General features: G+C 37.6%; 1 protein-coding gene across 1 annotated transcript; it reads right to left on the bottom strand.

Annotated features, from left to right (window-relative positions):
* Positions 1-104: 104 nt before the first annotated feature.
* baiap2l2b (BAR/IMD domain containing adaptor protein 2 like 2b) lies at positions 105-25,078 on the bottom strand. Its single transcript, XM_030163229.1, has 14 exons — positions 25,025-25,078; positions 24,726-24,801; positions 22,347-22,433; positions 16,332-16,393; positions 15,440-15,511; positions 13,390-13,479; positions 13,145-13,276; positions 11,327-11,431; positions 8,383-8,485; positions 6,533-6,740; positions 4,079-4,144; positions 3,581-3,914; positions 458-498; positions 105-180 (listed from the first exon to the last, which is right to left on the bottom strand). Exons 1-14 carry the CDS (start codon positions 25,076-25,078, stop codon positions 105-107), a joined length of 1,506 nt encoding a protein of 501 aa, XP_030019089.1.
* Between the last annotated feature and the right edge of the window lie 1,428 nt (positions 25,079-26,506).

The following is a 26,506-nucleotide window of genomic DNA, read 5'->3' on the forward strand; positions in this document are numbered from 1 at the left end:
CACAGATGTCATTATATTGTTCTAAAACACAAATGTGTATCCTGCCTCCACAACCCGATCTGGCGGCCTCAGTTACAAATCCAGTCTGCATGAGTGCTGACGGGTCAGTGAATCCGAGGAGCAGATCTGTCATTGGTCGTCGTGGGGCGAAGCTTTACAGTGGCGAATGGGTTTGTGCCTCTGAAATGGGAGAATGATGGAAAATGTTACACAACCCCTCGTATGCTCGAGTGCGTTCTGCAAACACAAATAAAAGACACACATACACACACACACACACACACACACACACACCAGCTGGGAAACCCAACACCAGCCACTGCCCACGGTGAATTGGGAGATCGTGGCTACAAAACGTGCTTAATTCCTGCACTCGGCTTCAGTTTGACTTTGGCTAAGAGTGGAACAAAACAGGCTTCATCACAGACAGAATCAGGAAAAAAACACTAAACAGTACCTGGGAAACAGAGGGTTTTCCGGTCCATGGGGCGACAACGTCTGTGAAAAGAACACATTTATAAAAGTAACGTTAGTGAGGTTGTTTCTGATTTCAGAGCAGGTTATGATGAGCAGCACGTTACCATAGTGATAATATTAATGTGACACATTTGTTTCATTAGAGAAGAAATCATAACTAATGTTTTCTTAATGAGATTTTCCAGTGGATATTGAGCTACATTTAATCAGAAACGAGCTACAACAGCAGAGAAACAACATCTGTATGATCCTAATAAACAGGACATAAGACAGATTAGAACCCTGTTTCTATTTTTAACAGCCATTACGGTTTAAAAGTGGCTCGGCTTTGTTCTACTTTTAAGACATTTTGGTTAGATTTACAGTGGCAGCCAAAACTATTAGAACACCTGACAGATGTGACAATACAGGCCATTTTTTGGCTCCAAAACATGATTTCATTTCATAATGTTCATGAAACCTGCAGATGGTTGATCTGAACACAACTAATATCAGATGAAGTGAGTCCTACTGTTCTTATCCACTTTTAACTTTAACGTTTCTTTATTGTGCAGGATCAGCCTTGTACATTCAACAGAATCACAGACCGACCATCAGCATCAGTTTGACCTGACAACCATCACACCTGACCATGGAATTTGGATTCTCCTGCCAATGAACATGAGTGTGTGACACCGACAGTGAAAAAGGCAGAGCTTCTTTTTTGTAAAATGACCTAAATCTCCTTATGATGGATCTATTCTGTGGTTTGTAGAACATAATGATGACTTTGTAGATATGTGATTCTTTTTTGGAGTATTTCAATGGCCAATTAAAACAACAACAACAACAACAACAACAACAAATAATAATAATAATAATAATAATAATAATAATAATAATAATAATAATAATAATAATAATAATAATAATAATAATAATAATAATAAATTGCATTTATAAAGCACTTTTCATTTTTCATTCAGCAGAATCTCAAAGTACTACAGAGAAGACAGTCTAATAAAAAATAAAATATACCAACAGCCACCGGTGACCAAAACCATCTACTGATCTAATATGTTTAATACCTGTTGATCCATTAATCCTATCAATCCAGGTAAGTAATTGGTGTAAAATACAGTTTGTCACATATGTCAAACATATGGAAAAAGTTGTCAAAAAAATAAATACTAAAGTACAGATACATGAAAACTCTGCTTATATTAACCCATAAAGACCCAAACATCTACTGTTGACCAAAAGCATTTATTGATCTAAACTGTTGAACCACTAATACTATCAATACATGTAAATAATTGGTATAAAATACAGTTTATCATCTTTTCATGGTCATCAGATATGACCCATTTGGACGTTCAGAGGCTCTGTAGTTACCATGGAAACACTGTCATCTTCTACAACATTGATTCACCGATAAAACCCATAGAGTTTGATAAATGACAATAGATGGACACACTTATTTTTATGTTTAGTTATTGATATACTTGCTTAAAAAGTCACTTTTTCTTCAGTTTTCTATGTTTTTGATATAATAACCCTCAAATTTAATCTGAGCTTTTATGAACAACTACATGATCAGTGAATTAAATAAGGGAAAACACATGATGTTCACAGGAAAAACACAAAACACAGAGGATAATATTATAATAAATGCAGATAAATCACTTATGAAAGGTCAAATCTACAGAAAGATTTATTTGGGAACTGACACAAAAGTAGCTCTGGGTCTTTATGGGTTAAATATGCCAAGTGTTTTAATCATTTTTGGACACCACTGTAAGTCTACTTGGGTTCTGGAGCCTACATTTTCTCGTCATTTTGTGTGATATTTTCATACAGTCCTTTCTGCACTAAATGTTTTTGCTGCCAAAAAGAACTGAGCTGCTAAACTGATATTCATTGTTCCTGTGACAGCAACGATCTGTTCTATTCTATTTTTTCATTCATCATCTGAACCCGCTTTATCCTCACTAGGGTCACTGGAGTCTATCCCAGCTACGAATGGGTGAAGGCGGGGTACACCCCAGACGAGTCACCAGTTCATCTCCGGGCTGACATATACAGACAAACAACCACTCTCACTTTCACACCTATGGGTAATTTAGATTAACTGATTAACCTATCAGTGCATGTCTTTGGATGGTGGGAGGAAGCCGGAGTACCTGGAGAGAACCCATGCAAAAACCAAACCATGACTTGGGCCTTTTTGGAAGTCCACGCAGCCACAGTACGACCGCAACAGCAACAAACACAGAAACAGCTTCATTGCTTCTTGCTGCTGCATTTGCGTGGAATTCCGAAAAGGCCTGAGTGACGGTTTGGTTTTAGTTTGGTATGTAAACAAACGAACTTCTTGTGACTGTTTTGGAGTACACTTTGAAATTGCTCACTATGAGGGAAGTGATTCAGGCGCGTAATCATGGAAAGACAAACAGATTTGTGATACTTAGGCTGTGACTCGGGTTTTACAGATTTGATGAAAAATTGGTGACCAATGTCACACACTGCTTTAAATAACTAGACTATAAAGGCACTTAACTCCAGTATAGAACATACAACATGAACATTCATTTATAAATGTAAAAAAAAAAACTGAAGAGAGTTGAATTAAAGGGAAAATGTCGACTTAATATTGGCATAAGTTCTTAACTTTGTGTTGCCTAAAAGATACAAAACTAAGAACAAACTGGGCTTTCATCCATCAGCTGTCCTCACCAAATAACTTTTTATTTATGCATAAGCTTAGACCACTATTGCATCCAGCAGCCTTGTAGAGCTTCAAAATACTAACAGAACAGTCGTCTTCTTTGCCCAGTTCTACGCTCTCTACAACTGTTTCTCTGGGGTTTTTCTTACATTTAAATCAGCCAAAATTCATACGTTATTGGCAAAATTCATACGTTATTGGTTCTTACAAAACTAAGAACAAACCGGGCTTTCATCCATCAGCTGTCCTCAACAAATAACTTTTTATTTATGCATAAGCTTCTACGACTGTTTCTCCAGTTTTATTACATTTAAAACAGCCAAAATTTTTACATTATTGGAGGTTATTATATTACTGGTTGTTACAAATGTGTCATTAGTTTTCACTGGGTGCTACCTGGGTTTCTGAAGCTGCCTCTCCCTTCCTGTCAGGGAGGGGGGAGATTGGCCTGACATCCACAGAGCCCCTCCTTAGATTGTGACTAGGTGGAGGAGGTGGAGGTGGGGGCGGCGGTGGAGGCGGGACTTGGACGGGGCTGGGCTTGGACTCTGTGGGCTGCTCTGTCTTCCGCTCAGGGAGAGGTGAGATGGACCTCACGTCTACAGAGGCTCTGCGATTGGGCGTGGCCGGCGGTGGGATGTCCCCGTAGCTCTTACCGTCTGACGCCTCAGTGTTGGCGTCGCTGGGGTCCAACAGGTTGTTCATACTGTGGCTCCGTAGAGAAACGCCACTAACACAGCGAATGCAACACAGTTACTTCATGTACACGGCAACAACCTGATACATCTGAAGAAGAGCTTGTCAATTCTCTGCCTACGTGTTATGTGTTACAAAAATTCTGGACAGACTGCAGCCCTGAGGCGCAGCATAAAACTAACTGGCACAAACCTTTACCTCGTTGATAAAGTGTTGGAGACATCCTCAATAGGAGCCACATAAGCAGCAGGAAACCAGCCCTGACTGGAGGACAAGCAATATGGTAACAGCAAACAATACAAAGATGCCAAGATTCTGTCCTGACCAAGGCCATCAGCTCACAACAGTACGAAGAAACATTCAGCAAACTGAGATATTTGCATCATCAAATGCTCAACTACAGCTTAAAACTCAATAGCAACTTGATTCTTTTACTTTTCCCCAAACGTAAAAGTATTTTAAAGGTGGGGTGTGAGATGTTTTCCTGGAGCATTTTTTACTACAGGGTGGGGAAGCAAAATTTACAATGAACATTTAGTGGTTTTTTCTCAGCAGGCACTACGTCAATTGTTTTGAAACCAAACATATTTTGATGTCATAATCATACCTAACACTATTATCCATACCTTTTCAGAAACTTTTGCCCATATGAGTAATCAGGAAAGCAAACGTCAAAGAGTGTGTGATTTGCTGAATGCACTCGTCACACCGAAGGAGATTTCAAAAATAGTTGGAGTGTCCATAAAGACTGTTTATAATGTAAAGAAGAGAATGACTATGAGCAAAACTATTATGAGAAAGTCTGGAAGATACTATTAAAGAAGAATGGGAGAAGTTGTCACCCCAATATTTGAGGAACACTTCCGCAAGTTTCAGGAAGCGTGTGAAGGCAGTTATTGAGAAAGAAGGAGGACACAGAATAAAAACATTTTCTGTTTTGTAAATTTTCTTGTGGTAAATAAATTCTCATGACTTTCAATAAACTAATTGGTCATACACTGTCTTTCAATCCCTGCCTCAAAATATTGTAAATTTTGCTTCCCCACCCTGTATAGTGCTTGAAATCTCCTTTACACCCCGATTACAACCAATAAATTAAATGCTCTAATACAAAAATTTTTTTAAAAATTGTCACCTGTGGAATGGACAGGACTGAAAAAACACCATCCAATAATTTTAAACGCCCAGTTGAAATGATTGAATGGTGATATGTCTATCAAACTCAACTGCAATTTGTCCCTCCCCCCTCTGCGCGTACCCCTCTTCATACATGAATCATACGTTCTCAGAGGCTTGGAGCATTTGTTCAGGAAACGAAGACAGAGCCACAGCTTGGCTATATTAGCTATATAAGGATGGAAAATTCACCGGCAAACTGTTTTGTCACTAACATAAATCACTAGGAAATGTAACATTAGTCAGATAGGTCTGAACTGGGGCTGTTCTGGAAGAGTGGGGGTGTTGAAGGAGACTGAATGAGGTATGCATGGATCCGGGCCGGAGCCGGAGCCGGGGCTGCAGGAGCCTGGCGAATTGTTGCTGTACAGCACTTGTGAACCCTCAAGAAAAAGCCTTGTGCGTGCCAGTACTCTAGGGGCGTGGCTTTGGGGGGATGTCTGAAGAAAGGGGTTTGGACTTTTGAATTAACTATTTTCAAAATGTAGCTTGATCAAACCGTTTTTCTAAGATCTCACACCCCACCTTTAACCCTTTAGGAGGCTTTATTTAATTTTGATATCAAGAATTCAAAAAGCTTTAGGTTGGAAGTGGTTAGAGATAAAAACATAATATAAATGAGAAAAATATTGGGTATGAACCAAAGTTTATGATGGGAGTAAATGTACTCATTTACTCATCTAATTGTATGTATCTTTGTTTAGGCTGGACAGTGCACATTAATGAACACATTTATACATTTCAATTCAGTATAAACATGTAAATATGCCAGAGTTAGTGTCAGTGCTAATTTTCATCTGCAGTCCCCACTTAATAAATAAAAAATAACAGTGTTTCGTGCAATACAAAGCAATACAGTGGATTAAGTGCAGTACAGAGCTCATCTACTCATCTAATCTGCATATTGTGACATCACAGAGCGGCCGCCATATTGGATTGGATTGGATTGTTTTTGGTTTTTGTCATCTTATCCTTAAAATAAATAAAATTAAATATTTGTAGAAAGTAAAATGCAGTAAGTTTTAGTTGCTTTTTAGCCAAACAGCAGGGTAGTTTAAATCTGTCTTTATCAAAACAAAAACTAAATAAACTTTACTAGCTTACTCAACCAGCCCAGGACCAGCCTTTCAAACTGGATTTTCTTCTTCACTTTGAATTGAAACATGCCCTGAAATTGTGTTTGGATTGAAGAGGTACATGCCGCCCATCTACTGGTGGGAGGTGGTAACAAGATTTGGCAACTCTATCTGGAGCTATGGTCTGTTTCATTCAGTCATGTTTAAGTATTTTAGCTATTTTCTACCAAAAGAACCACCAAGTCAATTAATGATGCCAATTCATTTCTGGTTCATTTTAAGCTCTCAGTAGGTTTAAAGAAAGGTACCAGGGTTTGGTCTTTATTAGACTGATTCATTTCCAGATATAATAATGGTTGTTTCCTTTAAAAACACACATTCCATCTCTGTTGGCTCTCACCGCATAGTGCTGTCAGTGCGTCCATATAACCAGCCATTCCGCGGCTCCTGGACGAGTACAGTGATGGTCTCTCCTCGGCTGAACGGTAGCAGCTTGGGGTTAGATGAAGAAGGGTGAGATACCAGGGCCCTCATGGCTCTTCCTGCCCCCAAACCCAGACTCTCCCCCACGGAGCTAGAGCGAGATCGGCTGGGAAGGGGAGACGGAGCTGCAGACGAGGAAACGTGGTGTGAGATTTCACTGCCAAAAGGTACACTGGAAACACTAAACATAAGACAGTGTGACAAAAACCTCTCCATGTTCTTCTAAAGGTGGTGGTAAAACAATCTCCAAACTAAACTGTGATCAAATTTATTTTAGTAGAGGTGAGACTTAACAGTAAGATTTTAAAATATGTGTAGGTGTACAACTGGAGGCAAGATGTGCATATTATTTCTATTTGGATTACATTTCAGACAGGAACACGGACTTCATACCTTCACCACATATTTAATCAAAACATTAATTCATCATCATTGACAAAGTAATGGAGTGAATAAAAATATACAGCAGTTATTCAAGGTTTGGAAAAGATGCAAAAAAGTGCTGTTCCTCAAGGAAAGTGCATATATTTAGCATACGACACTTTTCTTAATATATGAGAGTACATTATATCCAAAAATTAAACTGATTTTTTTTTTTTCTTAGTTTTAAAAGACATTAATTTATGGTAACAGAGTGAGAATCCAAAAAAGTAACGGAATGAGGTGTTTGTTCAGTGTGATGCATCAGAATAATAATCAAAGATTTTATTAAGATACTGGTGAAATTACCAGTCTTTGCTGCAGAGGTTTCATTACTATATTTCATACACATCTTTCTGCTGTTATTTTATAATTAATAACATTCAAAACCATGTTCCTCGTGGTATCCTGTGTGGGGTGCTTCGGGAGTATGGGGTCCGGGGCCCTCTACTGAGGGCAGTCCGGTCCTTGTATGACCGAAGCAGGAGTCTGGTTCGCATTGCTGGCAGACCTGTTCCAGGTGCACGTTGGTCTCCGGCAGGGCTGCCCTTTGTCATTTTCATCCTAAAATGTATTCAGTGTATACCTTAAACCCTCTATTTTACAACCTAATAATTGGTTAGAGGAAAAAAATATTTGATCATACCCAAATAGCAAGAGTTTTGAAAAATGGCAGAGTCACGGATGGACAGCAAAAGTAAATATCAGATTAAACATTTTTTATTTCAATTATCAATATCATATACCTTTTTTTTTTTTTTTTTTTTTTTTTTACAATATTTGTAACACACAAATAATATTAAAATTATATTCAAATGTATTTTGCATAGATATTTGCATTTATTAATTTTAAACACTGTGTGTTTAGAAAATGACATAAATAATACAATAGTCAAATATCAATGTATTTGGAATAAATGTAGTTTATTTATGAGTTTATAAAATGAACCCAGAATGAAAACTTTGTCACTTTCCAAGCATTCACACTAATAAAACTCCTCAAATGTTTTTTTCACAAATTTTCTCTCATTTCAAAATACATTTTCCTGAAAATATAAGTACTGACCTACCCAAAAATATAGTTTGGAGTAGATTATTGTAATTTAACTTTTTTGACCAAATGTTAACCTTCCTTTGACTTCGCCCTATAGTAAATTTTACTTTATTTGGATATTCAAAACTACATAGTTAATGAAGGCAAAAAAAAAAAAAAAAAAATACGGGTGTAAAACCAGCATGCTGTGTCCTGTACCAAATGTACCCATGTAGTGAGCATGTGCAAAAACACCAGAAGTACAAAACTAATACAGGGGTAAATATTGTACGTGACACCTGTCAGTGTCTCACCTCTAGAGGGCACTCTGCCCAGCGCCTGCTGCTCCCGTCTGGCCCACGACATGTCTTCATCTCTGGCTACCGTCTGCAGCAGGGAGCTAACCGAGCCTCGAAGCTGCACATCAGCAGATCATAAATGAACTACTATTCCATTAACAGCTTTTAAAGGTTATTACTTGTAATTGTCAAATTCTAAAGTAAAGATCCAAGACTTGTGTGAACTTATCAGCGAACGTGAACTTTGTATTTGATCTGGTTCCTTTTTGACACTGGCTGAGTGTGTTTCTGAACTAATGGTAGGTAGTGTTAAACTGTTACAGCTGTGGATGAGCAGAAGAGGGACGCCAAAGAATTTAGGACTGATCAAATTCTCTACATAGAAATCAGTATATTGTGGTTGTTATCAGACGAATGTTGATTCTAAAATGGAATTAATGTCAAAAACAAAAAAGATCAGCTCTCAGCACAAAACAGACTCCAAGTGTTAAAACAGTAGTGTGTTAAAACAATCTTGATTTGTGTACAAATCAATCAGCACCAGAATTGGAGGTATGATTAAAAAAAGAAGGTCCTTCTTTACCTCGTGTTAGACTGAGAATAGACTGGACATTACAGTGACTCATTATTCACTTATTCTGGAGCTAAAAAATATGTGCATAATACAGTGGTGGCCAAAAATATCAGAACACTTGGCATATTTAAGATATTAACACCCATAATGAACTATCTACAAAGTCATCATTATGTTCTATAAACCATTAAACAGAACCATCGTAAGGAGATTATATGGTAGTTTCTATTCTATTCTATTTAGTTTTCATGTATTTTATTGAATATTTTAACTTGTTTTCATGCTGCAAACACCAAGACCTGGGTAATAATATTTTATTCTAACATGGATTGAATGACTCTAAAGTTGAGTCTGAGTCTGATGGTGGTTAAACTGATGCTGATGGTGAATCTTAGGACACAGCTGTCATTCTGTTGAATGTACAAGGCCTTTCCTGCTCATTAAGAAAATATTAAAGTAAAACGTACACAGTAGTAAAAGAGTAGGACTCATGTCATCTGATATTTGTTGTGCTCAAAGCAACCATCTGCATGTTTCATGAACAGTATGAAATGAAATCATGTTGTGGAGGCAAATAAACGTAAATCATTTCAATGTTTGCTCCTGGAGGATTCTGTTGTGTTTCAGTAAACTGGCTGGTTTTGACCAGCTCTATATGTAAAGTGACATGAGATACCTTTTGTTATGATTTAGCACTATATAAGTAAAACTTGATTTGATTTTGATCTACCAGGTGTCGGGCGACACGGTGGTGCAGTGGATAGCACTCGTGTCTCTCAGCAAGAAGGTCCTGTGTTCAACCTTTCTTGTGGAGTTTGCACGTTCTCCCTGTGTCTGCGTGGGTTCTCTTCGGGTACTCCAGCTTCCTCCCACCATCCAAACACATGCACTGATAGATTAATAGGTTAATCCAAATTGCCCACAGGTGTGAGTGTGAGAATGGTTGTTTGTCTCTGTATGTTCAGCCCTGTGATGAACTGGAGACATGTCCAGGGTGTACCCCACCTTCGCCTATAAATAGCTGGGATAGGCTCAAGTAACCCCCATGACCCTACAGAGGATAAAGCGGGTCAGAAAATGAATAAATGAATGAAGATGTTCTAATAATTTTGCTCACCACTGTATATACACTGAGCAAAAGTGTAAACACACCATGTACAATATTTGTGTAACATGAGAAGTGCGGCCCTGAATGAGCTCATGATGTCTTATAAAACATAGTTAATTCTCTTGATTTGTAAATAAACTTTGTGTCCATCTCTGCGAGAGAGCACTTGCTCAGTGGTCTAGTGATTCCACCTACAACACAGGTGTAGCATGTCCAGATGCTGCTCAAACAGCGTTAACAGTACTCAGGCCCTCCTTACACTGGAGACAATAACAGGACACCACAAAATGCCACATTTCCTCAGATGTCCCCATGCCACAGATGTCGCAAATCATCTGGGAACGATTCCAGATAAAATCCCATATCTCTGTGTAGTCCTCAAAGAGGAGTGGAATAACATTCTATGGGTCACAGTTGACAATATTGTCAACTTGATGAGAAGATGATGTGTCGCTCTACAGGAAACCAGTGGTGGACACACAAGATATGGAGATGTGATTTCTTTCAACTGGCCCCCACCGTGTCCACATGAGTGTCCCTGAATGCCAGAGCCCACTATCATATTCTAATGGACAGTAATCTGTACCACATTGATCAACAAAATAAATTGTCTGTGATTTAATATTTTGTGCAACATCTCATGCTATTAAAATTTAAAGTGTCATATAGTGCATTTATATTTTGTTCAGTGTATAAATATAATGACAGAACTGTTATTTTTCACACTATGGTGATCATTTTAAGTATTTTTTTTATGTATTAAAGTAGAAATATTACAAAGAGATCCTTTATATCTAAACTAGTGCATAATTCCAGATTCCTTTTATTGTCATTGTATACACAGAGTATACACAATGAAATTCTGATGTGCTTGTAAAAAATGGTGGTTCTTGAGTAAAAAATAAGGAAATATACAATGCAAAACATTAAAATAGTATTAAATAGTAAAAACAGTTTATAAAAAACAGACACACATTCATACCTTGTTAAGGTGCAGAGGGCAGTGAGAGGTAAGTACAGTAGTTACTGCACTTTTTAGATTTTCGTTATTGCACATTGTTAGTTGTTAAGCATTGCTGATTGTGATTATTAATTATTGTTGACTTCTATTATTGCACATTGTTAATTATAATTATTCTACATTGTTGATTATTACATGTCTTCAGTTATTGCAGAGTTCAGTGTAATGATTGGACTAAGGACTCCTCCGCATTCTGCAGTACCTGCAGACTGTTTAGGATGAATACTAATTTACTAGAAGCCTTACACCTTAATACCTGTGCCTCTTGGTCCAAAGGGGTAGGAGTTCGAGGGCGAGACCCTCTAGTCTCATTCACTTTGTCCTTCCATCCATCTGCCTTGTGCTGGAGAGATGCACCGGTCTGAAAACAGATGAGAGAGATGAGCACCTCATTAAAGCTCAAGCTGATCAGGCAGAAACTAAATGAGCAGACACACTTCAATAAATTAGAACATGGATGCAGAGAAGTGGGTTTCATCAGATAATCAAGCAATTAACATGCTATCAGATGGATGTAATAAAAGAAAAAAAAAAAAAAAAAAACAAAACCCTGGGCAGTCCAGGGTCTCAGGCTGCTGAATGAAAAATTCAATATGGAAGGACTAATAAGAGGTCAAGTCATAAACTCAAGCATATTTTAGATTCATAACGTAAAGGAAACTACTTTTTCACCGGACTCAGTATACAGAAGAAATAGAATTCACATCATGTAGTGGATAGAGATCCACCGGTTGCAAAGGTCTGAGTTTAAAATGAGCCAGTACTGATGTCATTTTCTTTATGTTTGTTGTTAGTTACCTTCCTTCTTGTACCGAGCTAAAAAAAAATAGGTTATTAACAGGTTTTTGGATATGCACTGTGGTAATGAAAGACACAAACTGTTCTATATAATCCATCACCCACAGAAAACTTTTTTTTTTTTTTTTTTTACAATTTATTAGGGCTGTAATGGTACAGAAACATTTTGGTTTGGTATGTTTTCGGTACAGGGGTCTTCGGTTCGATACATTTTCGATGTTTTCGGTACAGAGAAGGAGACCTGTTTCATTACAAAAAACGTAACACTGCAGGCACACCACTGTTGTTTTGTCTCTCTCCATTGACATAACTGACTGGGAATCCGATATGCTCCCAAATCTGAGACTTTAGAGAAGACGGAGGGTCTTCCAACTCTGGCTTTGTACCTGTGACGCTGCTCTGAGCTGCCATTCTGGTTCACCTTCAGTATATGGATGGTGTGTGGACCACTTAAACGCCCATCCAGGGTATCAAATATTGCACATGGATTCCACTTGCAGCCACCCTGCTCATAATATGTGCATTCTGGTTCAAGGTTTGCACGGAAACTTAAGGCGAGTGTTTGCATTCTTCACATAGTCTACATGTATTCGTTCGGTACACCTCTGTACTGTATGGAAGGCCCCGAATCAAAACAGTTTGGTACAAACAAGTGCACTGTTACACCCCTACTATTTATATGTATCTATATTACATGTTATGTTGCCACATGAAGAGATTAGTGGATGTAATGTTTTTTCTGGAATATTTTTACCTCCGCCAAGGAACGGCAGAGTTTTCATCAGGGTTTGTCTGTTTGTTTGCTTGTTTGTTAGCAAGATAACTCAAAAAGTTATGGACGGATTTTCAGGAGATTTTCAGAAAATGGTGATACTGGCACAAGGAACAAATGATAAAATTTTGGTGGTGATCAGGGGAGGGGGGGGCAGATTTTGATGAAATTTTCAGGAAATGTTGATACTGGCACAAGGAACAAATCATTACATTTTGGTGGTGATCAGGGGGGCTGATGTTTGTTTGTTTGTCTGTCTGTTAGCAAGATAGCTCAAAAAGTTTTGGAAGGATTTTGAAGAACTTTTCAGGAAATGTTGATACTGGCACAAGGAAGAAATGACTAAATTTTGGTGGTGGTGATCGGGGGGGGGTATGGCTGATCTGCCTTGGCGGAAGTCTGCGCTCTCGAATTGCATTTCTAGTTGTGCATGTAAACGTAGTCATACTAATGGAATGAAAGCATGGAGACACAACACACTTGTATATATGTGTTATTTTGTACCTTGTTTATTAGATAGAGCAGGGACTGAGTGAGGCCACAGTGTTTCTCTGCCAGGAAGCGATACCTCCGCTCCTCCTCCTTCAGGATCTCCTGTTGACTCTGCTTCAGGTACAACATGTACTCACTGTTCTCCTACAAATGCCACAACAAGGAAAGAACCCACATATGCAGGAGGGATTTCTAGTGGACGCAGGACTTTTTGTTTTGTTTCGTGTGCATAGTGTGTGCTGTGTTTGTGTATCTACCAGAGAATCTCTGTAGGCTCCTCGTCTGAGCTGTTTCTCCAAAGCCTCTGCCTGGTTCCTCACCTCCAGCTCATAAACCCTCCGACTACCCTGCAGCACAGTTCACAACCGGGTTCAGAAAACTCCCATGCACCAAACATTTTACTGGACATGTTTACGAGTAAAAACACCAAATTGCAACTTTAGATTTATCTGACAGAATCTGTAATTTAGCCCAGTGCAGCTTCATGTACGGTCCATGATACTCTCACATCTGTCGCTCTGTATCACATCCTACCCATAAACCTCACAATTATAAAACTATAAAGCCTTGTATTGTAAAAAGTTATGAGGTTATTGGCCTAGCATCCCAACAGTCCTCTGAACTGTAATAACTGCAGCCGATACTGTACTAATACATAAAAAGGACTGCATATCTTGGAAATAAAAGATTTTATGTCACTTTTTGCTCATCAAAAATCTTCATAGTGGACAGTATAGTTGTCAAATTCATACATCATGGATATGTACTATCTCTCTTCTGGTTGTAAAAGCTAATTTGAGAATTATTTGTTGTACAAAATCTTTGGAATATGTTTATTTTCTTAGATATGTAAATTCTAGTGCCGTCAAACAATTAAAAATTTTAATCAGATTAATCACATGTCACAATCTCATTTGACATGAGCAAACAGACTCAAGAAGGAAGGGAACACTGGTCTACATTTTTTAAGAAATGATTTGCTTCAGACATTAAATGTGCTAAATGTTACGTATTTTAATAAGATTAATTGGAAAATAAATGACAAAAGTGCCGGTTTGATAATGTTTTCAAGGTATATGATTAAGTGTTATTACACATATATATTGGTTTATGTACATTTATATAATAGTTTTATAAATCTTCCACGAAATAGAACCTGTAAAGTGAATGCATTCTAATGTACAGACAGTGTTTTGAAGTAGATCTTGTAGCTCTGAGACAAATATTCCTTTTGAGTCAAACCCATTCTCTTGTTAATTCTTGAGTTTCACCCAAGGCTGTATCTTGGAAAATTCAGCCAACCAGCATTTTTGACTTGATTTTTCTTTATCAGTGACTCTCGTGGTAAAATTTCATTATTTTTATTCTGGAAGCATTTTCCTTGTAGACCAGTGGAATCTATTTATGCACTTAATGTGTTTATTAAACACCTTCAACAGTTTCAACAAAACAAACTGAAACAAAACAACTGTAAACAACTGTTCCATCTTGGGGGTTTTTTGTCCTCGTATTTCCATCCAGAGGGCCAACATGCTGTTTAGCGTCTTCCGTCTTTATGGGTTGGTTCTGCTGCCTGTCACTACCGGATCAACTGACCGTTTTCACATGCGTGATGCTAACTCTACTTGGACAAACTGCCCCAAATGCGCTGGCAGAGACGTTTAGAGTTATTCTGCACTGCAGATGGGTTAATTGCGTTAAAATTCTTAATCAGATTAATTATGATGATGGATTAATCTGCATGAACGCGTTAATTTTCATAGCCCTAGTAAATTCATAATTTCATGTCAGTATCTCTGTTGGATGATGTATTGTCACTATACACTATATAATCAGATCATAAAAACTGATTTAAAACTTCATGCAGTGCATCAGATACTTATGAAGAATTATAAATTGCAGATCACATTTTCAACAAACCGATTCTGAATATTTTTTGGATTTATGTGTTCACAACTGTACAGCACTAGAAGATGAATGAACTAAAATTGAACCAAACTAAAAAAGAAAAGAAGTTTAAAATGCTAAAACTTAAATTTGTTTAGTTCTTAAATTCAGTAAGCAGCTCAAGTTTTAGGCTGAATATAAATATTCACAGAGCCATAACTTTATAGAGGTGAAGAAGAGGAATGATCTATGCAAATTAAGGTAAATATTCCAAGTATATTCATGTAAGTAGCTGGTATCTGATACCATGAGCTAAATTCCTCACTGCTGCTTATGTTATGTCCAAATATCCTCATTCATTGCAAAAAAAAAAAGCAAAACACTCACAAAACTGAATTATACTTCTTCTTGTAAACTCACATCAATGTACTCCTCATCCAACTTGACATTCTTCTCCATGGCTTGCAGAACCTCTATCTGGAACCATCGAAACTGCAGCACAAAGAAAAACATTGTCCCGGTGATGGAGCCAAGTCATTAGAGAAAACATCCCTTTGTCAAACAGTAGTTTTCATTATCAGGTTGAATAGTTTGTTTGACTAAATCTAAATGCAAATGCGCTGCATCCTCAGGCCAACTTTTTAATCAGTGGCCCTGTTATGCTTATGCATCACCGATAGCCACTGCAATGACACACTTGAGTCCGGACGCTGCTGTGAATTTTAAACATTGTGAAATGCACCGAGGAACTAGAAATCCAAGCTTTGTTTCTGCACTTTGTTAGCAGTGATTCAGTCATATACAACTAGCAAACATGTGACATCATAGTCTGAAAACCACAGCAACTGGATCATCACTACTGTATGAAACCAAACCACTGGTGGTATCTAGAAATGACATAATGTCAACAAAAACTTAAACTGTTTAACCCCTTTGTTTCTACATATTGCACTTATTTAGCAGTATATGTAAATGCATTTGACTGATAGGTACAGAAGATCCACTGCCATCAGAGTTGATAACACCACAGTATAATGAGTAATTTCTTTCTTTCTTTTATTTTATTGAGCTGATTTAGCCACTGAATTTCTCCTTTGAGATCAATAAAGGTAATCTGTATAAAACTGATCTCAAAAAACAAGTTGCAACATGGGAAATAATATATAATGATATCATTTATTGAAATACAGGCTAAACAATAAATTGTCTCCTAAAACTTTTCAATTTTTCTGTAATTTTTTTTTAAACAATTTACAAAACACTAATCTGACATTATGCTATTTATGTTCCAGTGAAATGACTGAATACTCACCACTCCTTCCATCTCTGCAGTGAGTCTCCTCTGTGTTTCTGATATTTGGATCAACACATCTCCTATTTAACACACATATACAAACACACAAGTCAACACACCTTCACTTCTATCAATATATCCTCCTGAGACCCAGTAAGTAAGCATTTGGCCATTTTACATTAAATAATTGTCTTTATTGAAAACAACATGATTCAACAGTTTTTATAGATACATTTTTGATTTTTTTTTTTTTTTTTTCATACAATGTCCTTTTCAGTGGATATTTTTCAATTATTTATTTTAAAGTAAAGCTGTGAAACTCTTGTCCACTACAGAGGACAAAAATGCATTGCTGGGTCTCAGGAGGATATGGCTGCAAGCATGAAAAAAATGTGCATTCAATGACTTAATATGCTACGTCTTTGATTTAACATCTGCATTTTTACATTCATTTTGTTAAGTCACTAAGAAAGTGAAGTTGTGATATTTTAGAAGTTTCCACATCAATACACTAACACAACGTAACCCTGCTCGAGTCATCTAGGAATTCAATTACTAACCGGTCTGCAAAGATGGTGGAAAGTTAGTCAAGCCTTTATATTGTGGGTTTGTCTGATCTTGTCTATTGTCATGGATTGTAGTTGAGCTAATGAATTGAGTGCAGCTGAAAGACGGTTCCCATGTTTAATTCAGAGAGCGTCACTCTATAGGGCCGCTGGTCACGCTGTGGCTCCCTGACCTTCTCAGTTAGCCAACCTAGTGGAACCCCGTGTGTCATTCACCGCTAGCACTGATGAACAAACCCGCACAACACTCTCAACGGAGACGCGTTAGCATAATGCTAATTACAGCTAACAATGCTATCACGCATCCCCAGAGTAACAGTGAAAGTGACGCCTGTGGAAAATAAGCACTCATACATTCAGTGCTCATGTAGTCAATATGGAAACAAACACACAAATACAGATTGATGAAGGAGAAGGTGGAGGTCATTTTATTATTACAGTGTGTGTTTGTTTTCATTTCCAAGTGGAGACCTTAAACTGACCTCCTGTAGTGACCTCCAGACACTATAAGGGCAAATCTGATGCCCCCCCCATGTCCAGATCACTGTTTGATGGGTCAGGCTTGGTTTCTGGGTTAAGGTCAGAACAAGCATAAGGGACCTTAAAGGGGTCATATTTTGCTAAACCCACTTTTATTAGTCTTTGGTACATTTATTTGTGTATTTGGACCCTAATAGTTAATAAAGTTTGAATTTGAACCCTCCAAGTGCTGCAAGGCTATCTTTAGATTCATTTTGGCAAAAATCAAGTGGATTTCTACAACTTGTTTTAATTCCTGCTTCATTTGTTACATCTATAACTAGTTACATCACAACATTTGCACATATAAGGTCATTTCTCCGAGTACTACATATTTGTTTGTCAGCAGCAGTGGTTATAGTCCATACTGAAAATATGTCCAAACTTCGAGCCGATTACCTAAAATGTTTAGTTGTTGGTTGAACGGGACAGAGCAGCACAGTCAATAACCTGAAAGGGGGTGTGATCTTGTGCATTTAAAGGGCCAGCGCTCAAAACTACCTTGCTGGTGTCATTTACTCAGAAATAGGGTTGAAGATGGACCTGTGGAGTTGAATTAAATGAAGAATTCAGACCCAAGCAGAGCATTTACAGCAGGGGTGTCCAAACTTTTTTTCAAGAGGGCCAGATCTGATAATGTGGACATTGCCAGGGGCCAGCGGTCCCTTCAGATATTTTTTAAACAGTAAAAATTACATATAAATGCGCTGTTCTACAACAATTTTATTTTCATTGTCACAATATCATTTTTTAATTGGCAATGTAACCAAATCTAAGCCACTCAGGTGTGAACAAATTAAAAAAACAAAACAAAACAGTTCTGCCTTCCTTTCACATCTGGAGTCAGATAACATAGAGCAAACTGTATAGAGTATCTTAAACTTCCAAGCTGATAAAAATCTTAACCCCACATTCATTTTAAACATGACTTATATGAGTAATCATTACTCATATATTACTCAGTAATGCAAAGTCTGTTAACATTTCAGATGAAAACATATGACTCTTACTCTTGTCTTTCACAAAATCATTCAGAAAGTAATATTCTGTGTCACATCTACAAGTACATAACACCAGCAGTTAGAGGCAACTAACCTGGCAACTTGGTAGCCTGCCCTGGTGGTGAATTCATTGAACTCCCAGGTTCACATGAAGAGTCACTGTAGTGAGTTTAAAGCAGCTTGAATTTGCTTCACTTTTTCGGAACGCTCACTCCCTGCTAGCTTGTCATATGCGTTAGCATGTTTTGTCTGCTCGTGTCTCTTTACATTGAATTCCTTAAACAAGGCAACAGTCTCTTGACAAATTAGGCAAACACAATCACCTCGATTTTCAGTGAAAAAAAATTGTAATTCCCATCTCTCCTGGAAGCGGCGGCCCTCACTGTCAACTTTCGTTTTTTTATTTACAGGCGCCGTGGTTAGAAATTAGCGAAAAAGGTTCACGGCAAAGTCACAGAGCCAGATAGAGTTAGAGTGGTGCTGCCACCATGAGGTGAAAGGAGAAACTGCATTTTGAACCTTTTATGATTCATGTACTCAGTTCAACAGTCCAAACGGGCCATAAATAATATAATATAAAACCCAAGCTGTGGGCCGTATAAAATCTGACCGCGGGCCGTGATTGGCCCCCGGGCCGGACTTTGGACATGCCTGATTTACAGTTTACGTAGACCACAGGGAAATGTTTGAAAATGCATAATTCAGAGTTTCCCAACCTTTTTTGGCTCGTGACCCCATTTTAACATCACAAATTTCTGGTGAGTCCAGACATTCAAAATGGAGACTTTTGTTTTTTTTGCTCAAATTAATTTGTTTATGATCATGTAATAGTTTGCTACATATTGCAAATAAACGTTAATTTTAGATGACATTTAGTCTATGTAATGTATTATTATTATTACGGAGGCAGAAAAGCCAGGTGTAGATGACTGCATAAAGTGAGAATTTTATTTTCCTTGGTCAGGACATGTACAGTCAGTCCAGCTTGGATTTACAAGGCTGACAATTAATACTGAACAAACAATAACTTAAACTATGAATTATGAAAGAGCTGCAGCATCTGAAACTGACCACAATGAACATTTGAAAGATAAACAGTACCACACTGCTTCAGTTTCAGCTGCAGAGTTTGTCATGTCTTTTATGGATTGGGATTGTCTCACCATATGTTTTTTATTAGTAAGTTTTTTATTATTATTTTTATCAATTACTAGAAATTTCAGGCGACCCCATTTGAATTCCAGGCGACCCCACGTGTGGTCCCAACCCCAAGGTTGAAAAACACTGGCATAATTCAAGTTGGAAAAAAAGCAAACTATCACTCCTTAAAGGCAGCAACGGTTTATAGCTCATTAGCATCACTGAGAAAAAATGTCCATCAGTTCCTTTCAGTGTGTTGTAATTGTCTGAGAGGACGCCTCACTTCTGCATCTGTTCTTTGGCTGTGTTTTCAGGCTGTAGAAAATCTACCCCATGATGCATATTTGGCCTGATCACAGGTGTTTTCAGAAAGGTAAGAGAGTTAAATACGTGACTGACTGCTGTAATTACAGATTGCTGATCGGATTCCGTCAGACACGACCTGGATGCGATTCTACCGCTCTACTCGATGTCTTCACACAGAATCTTGGAAAAGTGGCTTCAATTTTCCATAACAGCATGAAACGATATTAGGTCACCTATATTTAGATTTAGTCTTTTGCTTTGGACTGGGAGTAAAAACCTGCAGAACGAAGGTCTGTCTTAAAAATCTGCCACTTTTTCCCCCTGATTATGGCTTTTACAGTTTTAAGCTTAAGTTAAAAGTTAAATTCCCTAAATCTACCATGTTCATAGTTTCAAACTGTTGTTCACGCCACTTGAACACATAGAGTGCAAATATTGTATACCCAAAAAAGCAGGATTTAATAAGATGATCTATTACACAGCAAATAAATGGAGCAACCAGTCATTGTGTTGAACAGACGTTACGTTACTACAAAAATAGGACCAATGTCCCTCTATCTCAGTGGCATGTTCTGTAAAAGAATCAATTTGTTGATTTGCAGGGTTGTCAGGTTATGCCGCTATGTTAGAGTCCTGTTGTCTTGATGCAGGAGATCAATATCACAATAGAAGTGGGTGGTACTTTGACTGGAGGGTAACTCAACAGATGAAATTAAAGTCCATATATGACTTCCTATCAGTGCTCAGTAGTAACTATATTAATATCTCTAACCATTTACATGTTATAAGCCACAAGTGTCAAACATGCGGCCCGGGGGCCAAAACCGGCCCGCCAAAGGGTGTAATCCGGCCCCTCGGATGAATTTGTGAAATGCAAATATTATAATGAAGATGTTAACAATCAAGGATGTGAAAATCATTTTAGGTCAACTCAATCTGAAGTGGATCAGACCAGTAAAATACAATCATAACAACCTGTAAATAATGAAAAACACTAATTTTTGTCTTTTAGTGTAAAAAAAAAGTAAAATTACACAAAAATGTTTATAGTTATAGACTATACTTTTACAAAAAATGTGAATAGCCTGAACAAATATGAACAATATGAAATGTCTTAAGAGACGTATGCAGAATTTTACCAATATTCTGCCTGTCACTAAATATTTTGTGTAATTGTAAGTCCATTGTGATCTGTAAGTTGTGATGCACATATATAAATGATAAACTGAGGTGTAATATTGTTAAAATTGCACTTATTTTTCTTAAGAATTTTCAATTTGTTCATATTCATGTTATGTTCAAGTATAGTTCGTAGATGTAAACATTTTCATTACGGAATTTTGCTTTTTTCACTCAAAAACAGAGAGAAAACTTTGGTGTTGACATTATTTATAAGTTTTAACTATTATTATAACTATTATTTCTATTATTTTACTGGTCCGGCCCACTTTAGATCATATTAGGGTGAATGTGGCCCCTGAACTAAAATGAGTTTGACAGCCCTGTTATAAGCCATCAAAATATGGACCATTATAAGTAAAGGCAAATTTTTAATATTTCAAAAATCTAAAATTTCTCAAAACTGTGGACAAACTTTGTATATGTAAGGGTAGAGACTGCGATCTGGTAGGATCGGCGATTCTACCAGTAGAGACTCCGATCATAGTCTCTACCAGTAGAAACTCCAGTCAGAGTCTCTACTGGTAGAAACTCCGATCCCGCCAGTAGAAGGGTTAGGGTTAGGGTTAGGGTTAGGGTTCGGATTGGAGTTTCTACCAGTAGAGACTCTGATCGGAGTTTCTACTGGTAGAGACTACAATCGGAGTCTCTACTGGTAGAATCGCCGATCCTACCAGATTGCAGTCTCTACCCTGACATATACATTGTCCAAAGGAAACTACATCTACAATTTGAAATTAATCTAAACTGTAGTTAGTCGGAGAAGATGTTTGAAGAAATTACTAACTAAGACGACAACGACAATGATGACGCCGGACACAGCACCTTCACAGTAACTCTAAGCTAATAAAAACAGTGGGTCTGGTGATTTCCGTATGCACTGTTTTGACAAAAATTTAAGTACAAGATGTGGAACTGTATCACCAAACAAAGGGGCTCTCAGGACAGTAAGAAACATATGAAACATTAACATCACACAGTTAAATACTGTCAAACACAGTCTTCACTTTGTACATTTGAAACTTCATGCAGATAACCCAAACAACAGCTGGTTCAGGTAAGGGCCTAGGGAGTGCATAATGTCCATAGAGTGTCCCCACAGGGATAGAAACAAGTGTTTGTGTGTGCGGTATAATATTTTACAATCTAGGAGGCTTCAGCATAATTGGGCTTGACATTAACTTGATAGAGCACTTGGCCATCTCTACAGGACAATTCTGTCTCTGTAATGAATCCAATAAAATAACAATGAAACCTGTAATGAAGGACTGAGTAACCAACCACACAAACAGTACAACACACACACCCACACACACACCTACCAAGAGAGCGAGATGAAAGTGTATGAAGTGCCTGGTCACCCATTTTAGCCACAGCGCTGAAGTAGGCCTCACTGGAAACAGCCAGCGCTGTAGGGCACACATACGTACACATGAGAACAACAAACTGTTTTACTGGAACCATCACAGCCCGTTGAGCTTCTGCTATTTGTGTCAATCATTCCCTTTTATTTCAATCCAAACACTAGCGTCACAGTGCTGACATGCGATATGTGATGTCGGTCTAGGAATAGCCACATGCCAGCGGGGATAGTCTTACCACATCGTCGTCTTGTTGCCCTGTGACCGATGGCCTGTTTTTGTTTTATTAGGCGGAGAGGTGCATTAATGATACATGCTGTTCACCCAATTACCAACACAACACATATGAGTAAGACTGGAGAAACGCAGACGGAATGATCAGCGAGGTCAGACGACCATTTACAACAGAACATCTACACTGTTACCCATAAAGTTGGAATCATTCAGTTTTCAGACACATTCCTCTTTTTTATTCCCATCTGTACATCAGTAATCAGTTTTAACCCAGTTACACTTTATCTATTAAGAATAAATCACATTGGCACAATCACATCATGAGGAGAGGTTAAAAGACTTTATTCCAACTTTATAGGCAACAGTGTATAAAAGTTTAAAATGTCTGGTTTCTTTCTTTAATTTTATTTATTTATTTATTTATTCACATCACCGACAAATTTTTTAATTGAAATAAATATACATTGCACTGATGGCTGTAGTAAAAATGCACCAGTACACTTTTTAGCTTTTTTTTTTTTTTTTTTTTAATAATGGAATGAAATGAAACAAGTGATGCCAGGTACAACAAACCCCACCCCTTGCACGTATTGTAGCTTATTTTAGCATGGATCCAGCTGATGTCATCATGTCCGTATGTGTGTACTGATGTCAGCATATCAGTTGCCTCTATATATGTGCCAAGTTTGAAGTAAACTGAAACAAAATTGATGTTTTCATAGACATTTGAAATTTTGTCCATTATAAGTAAATGGGAGAAGAAAAAATATTTTTAAAATTCTGAAAAAAATTTAACTTTGACCTACTTTTCCCAAAATGTAACCACATCTATTCTGGGTCACTGGCAATCTATAAACCCAATTTGGTATGAATTCAACCAATAGTTTTGCTGCTACAGACATTTGAAATTTCACCCATTATAAGTTAATGGGAGAAGAAAAAAGATTTTAGAAATTCATAAAAAATTTTTTACTTTGACCTACTTTTCCCAAAATGTAATCAGATCTATTCTGGGTCACTGGCAATCTATAATCCAAATTTGGTATGAATTCAACCAATAGTTTTGCTGCTAGAGTGTTAACAAACAAAGAAACAAACAAAGTAAACCAAAAACAAAATCCCTTGCCTCCCCTTCAGGGGGCGGGGTAATAACATTAAAATCCAATGGGAGTGTATTGTTTATAGAATATACTGGTAATACATCATGAATTCAGTTTATATCTTTTGAACATTTTGAATTTATACATTGAAAGCTTTCAAGTGATGTTTTTTAGTGTATTATTTTAATAGGTAGTATTCATAAGTTTGGCACCAGAGCAAATGTAAATATAAAATACTTCATAAACAAATTGTGCAAAAAAAAAAATAAATAAAAAATTGGTGTATTTTGTGTGTACGTACCAAATCTTTTCTCTTTTTGTTCAGAAGTGACACAGTAATCTGTCTTAACCTCTCTTTTGTTAAACCACAATTAAAGAGCAGCCATCCTATACCATTTTTTTTTAACCCTTTATCCGGCAAGTGACTATTTTTGGTCATTTCCGCACACATTACAAGACAGTGACAGCAACGGTTCCAGTGAGGACAGTGAAACAACAATCTCAGGTCCAATGTGGTCTACAGGGTCTGTAAGGTCCACCTCTGCATGAACAGTGTGTACCTGCTTTGTTAGGTACCATGAGGTAATGGTACTAATGTAAGGAATGATGTTCAAAGGGATAATGTGGATGTTGACAGATGTCTGGATCAGCTCTTATGTTGTTTTAATGTTCTAAAAGGGATGTTCTGTTATTCTAAAATACCTTTTCCTTTCACATTAGATGTGTTCTTCTTGTATTTTTTTTACATATACTTCTTGGATTTATTTATTCATCTATTTGCCACAAACGGACAAGGAACCAAATAAGGTAACTTCATTGTCCTTGATTTTCTACATGGCAATAAAACATTTCAAACATTTTCATAAAAGTAATAAAGTTTTGTTATGTCCTCTAATAACACACTATGTGAAAATTTCAGAGTCTTTCTATGAGTGTCCTATAAAGGGTTAATATTAGTTTCAAGTAATACATTTTTAAAGTGTAAAGAAGGATGCTCTAAACTCACCTTGGAAAGCTTTCACATAGCTGTTTCCTAGAGCAACAAGCTTCTGAAGGCCTGGGTTGAAGTGTTCCATTAAATTCTACAGTGAAAGTAAAGATTAAAGACAGTAAAAAAAAAAAAAACCAGTAAAAAACAAACACAAAAAAGAAATATTTGACCTCAGGGACACACAGAGTTAAAGTTTCAATCTAAATGGTATCAAGGCCTGACTCTTTGATCATATTTTAGATCCTGCTCTATAGCTCAAATAAATCCTCCATTTTCAGAAAACAGAAGAGTACAAAGAAGTGTTATAAACTCACCGCATAGACAGTTAAAGTGGATCTGTGAAGTTGTTCACTGCTGGCTCCTGACATGGTGACCGATTACCTGATATGACCTTTAAAAAAAAAAACAGAAATCCCTCAAAAATAAAGAGTCAGAGACTGAGCAAAATTCTGTGAAGAGTCTGTAATCCCATTCACTTGTGTAGAAAATGTTGTGTCGGGGTCTTGAGGCAGTGAAAGTCACCTTCACTCCAGTCCCACCGTCTCTGCCGCCGTCCCGAACAGCGATAACACCTGTCTGATGGAGTGATAGTGCCCTACACTCTCTCCCTTCTTCTGTCATTCGTTAATGAGCTCTTTTAGCCTCTTGTCATCGGCAGTTTTCGTGGAAAGAACGAGCAAGCGAAGAGAAAAGGGAGTAGGTGCCATCGATATGACCAGGCCGGGTGAATTATTGATTAGAGCCCTGAAAGGAAAGGAGAAGGAGGACAGCCAGCCGCCCAACCAGTTGTGACGTAGACTCACACCTCCAGTATGAGACGAATTCAGCTTTGATGAGGCACGCTGAAGGAGTACACGCTGTATCGGGTATCCAAATGCAACTAAATGCAGAGATTACTCACACAAGAACATCTGCTCCTGGATTCCACCAAACACACTTTTCATTATTTCTCTTAAGGCTGTTGAGTCCTGTCAACGAAAACTCTAAAGCTGGAAGTGAAAATGTTTAATTGGCTTTTCTTCATCTAATTCCACACTAAGGACACACTGAAAGAGCATGAAAGCATCATTGTTTTGTCTTTTTCAGTGTGTAACATTATGCCACTGGGATGCTTGATTCAATGACAAAGGCCTTTTCATGTGGTTGAATGATCGTGTGCTGTAGTCGGTGGATAGACTGGTGTAGGCGCGCTGCTACACAATAAGTGATAACATCAGAAAACAACAAAAGAACTCTAAGGTACTCTGTTCTAAAACGAACAAAGTGCCTCTACTGTCACAGTTTGGTGATGTTTGACCTTTTAAAACAGGGGCCTCAAACTCGTGGCCCGGGGGCCAATTGCGGCCCATTGGACGATATTTTGTGACCCCCGACTTGACATAAAATGCCATGTTTCCACTACATGGAACTGGCTCGACTCGACTCGGGTACCAGGTACTATTCCTGGAGACCGTTTCCATTACAGGATACTACCGACTTTAGAGTACCTGGACGTCATAGCGATGCAGCGCGTTACTTCCGTGTTATTGGCTCAGAGACAAGGTTATTATCATTAACGAAAACTAACGAAATGACAAAAACTAGAATTGAAAAAACATTTTCGTTAACTGAAATAAATAAAAACCATAACTAAAAGAAAAAAACGATAACTAACTGAAACTGTATTGTGTTCTTACAAAACTAACTAAAATGGATAAAAATTATGGATAAAATTCCCTTAGTTTTCATCTTTGTCAGTGTCGGATTGATATGAAATCAATTTATTTTGCTCTAGCAATTTTAGCTAGCGGCACCAT

This window comes from Sphaeramia orbicularis, chromosome 1 (genome assembly GCF_902148855.1).
Source record: "Sphaeramia orbicularis chromosome 1, fSphaOr1.1, whole genome shotgun sequence".
NCBI lineage: Eukaryota > Metazoa > Chordata > Actinopteri > Kurtiformes > Apogonidae > Sphaeramia > Sphaeramia orbicularis.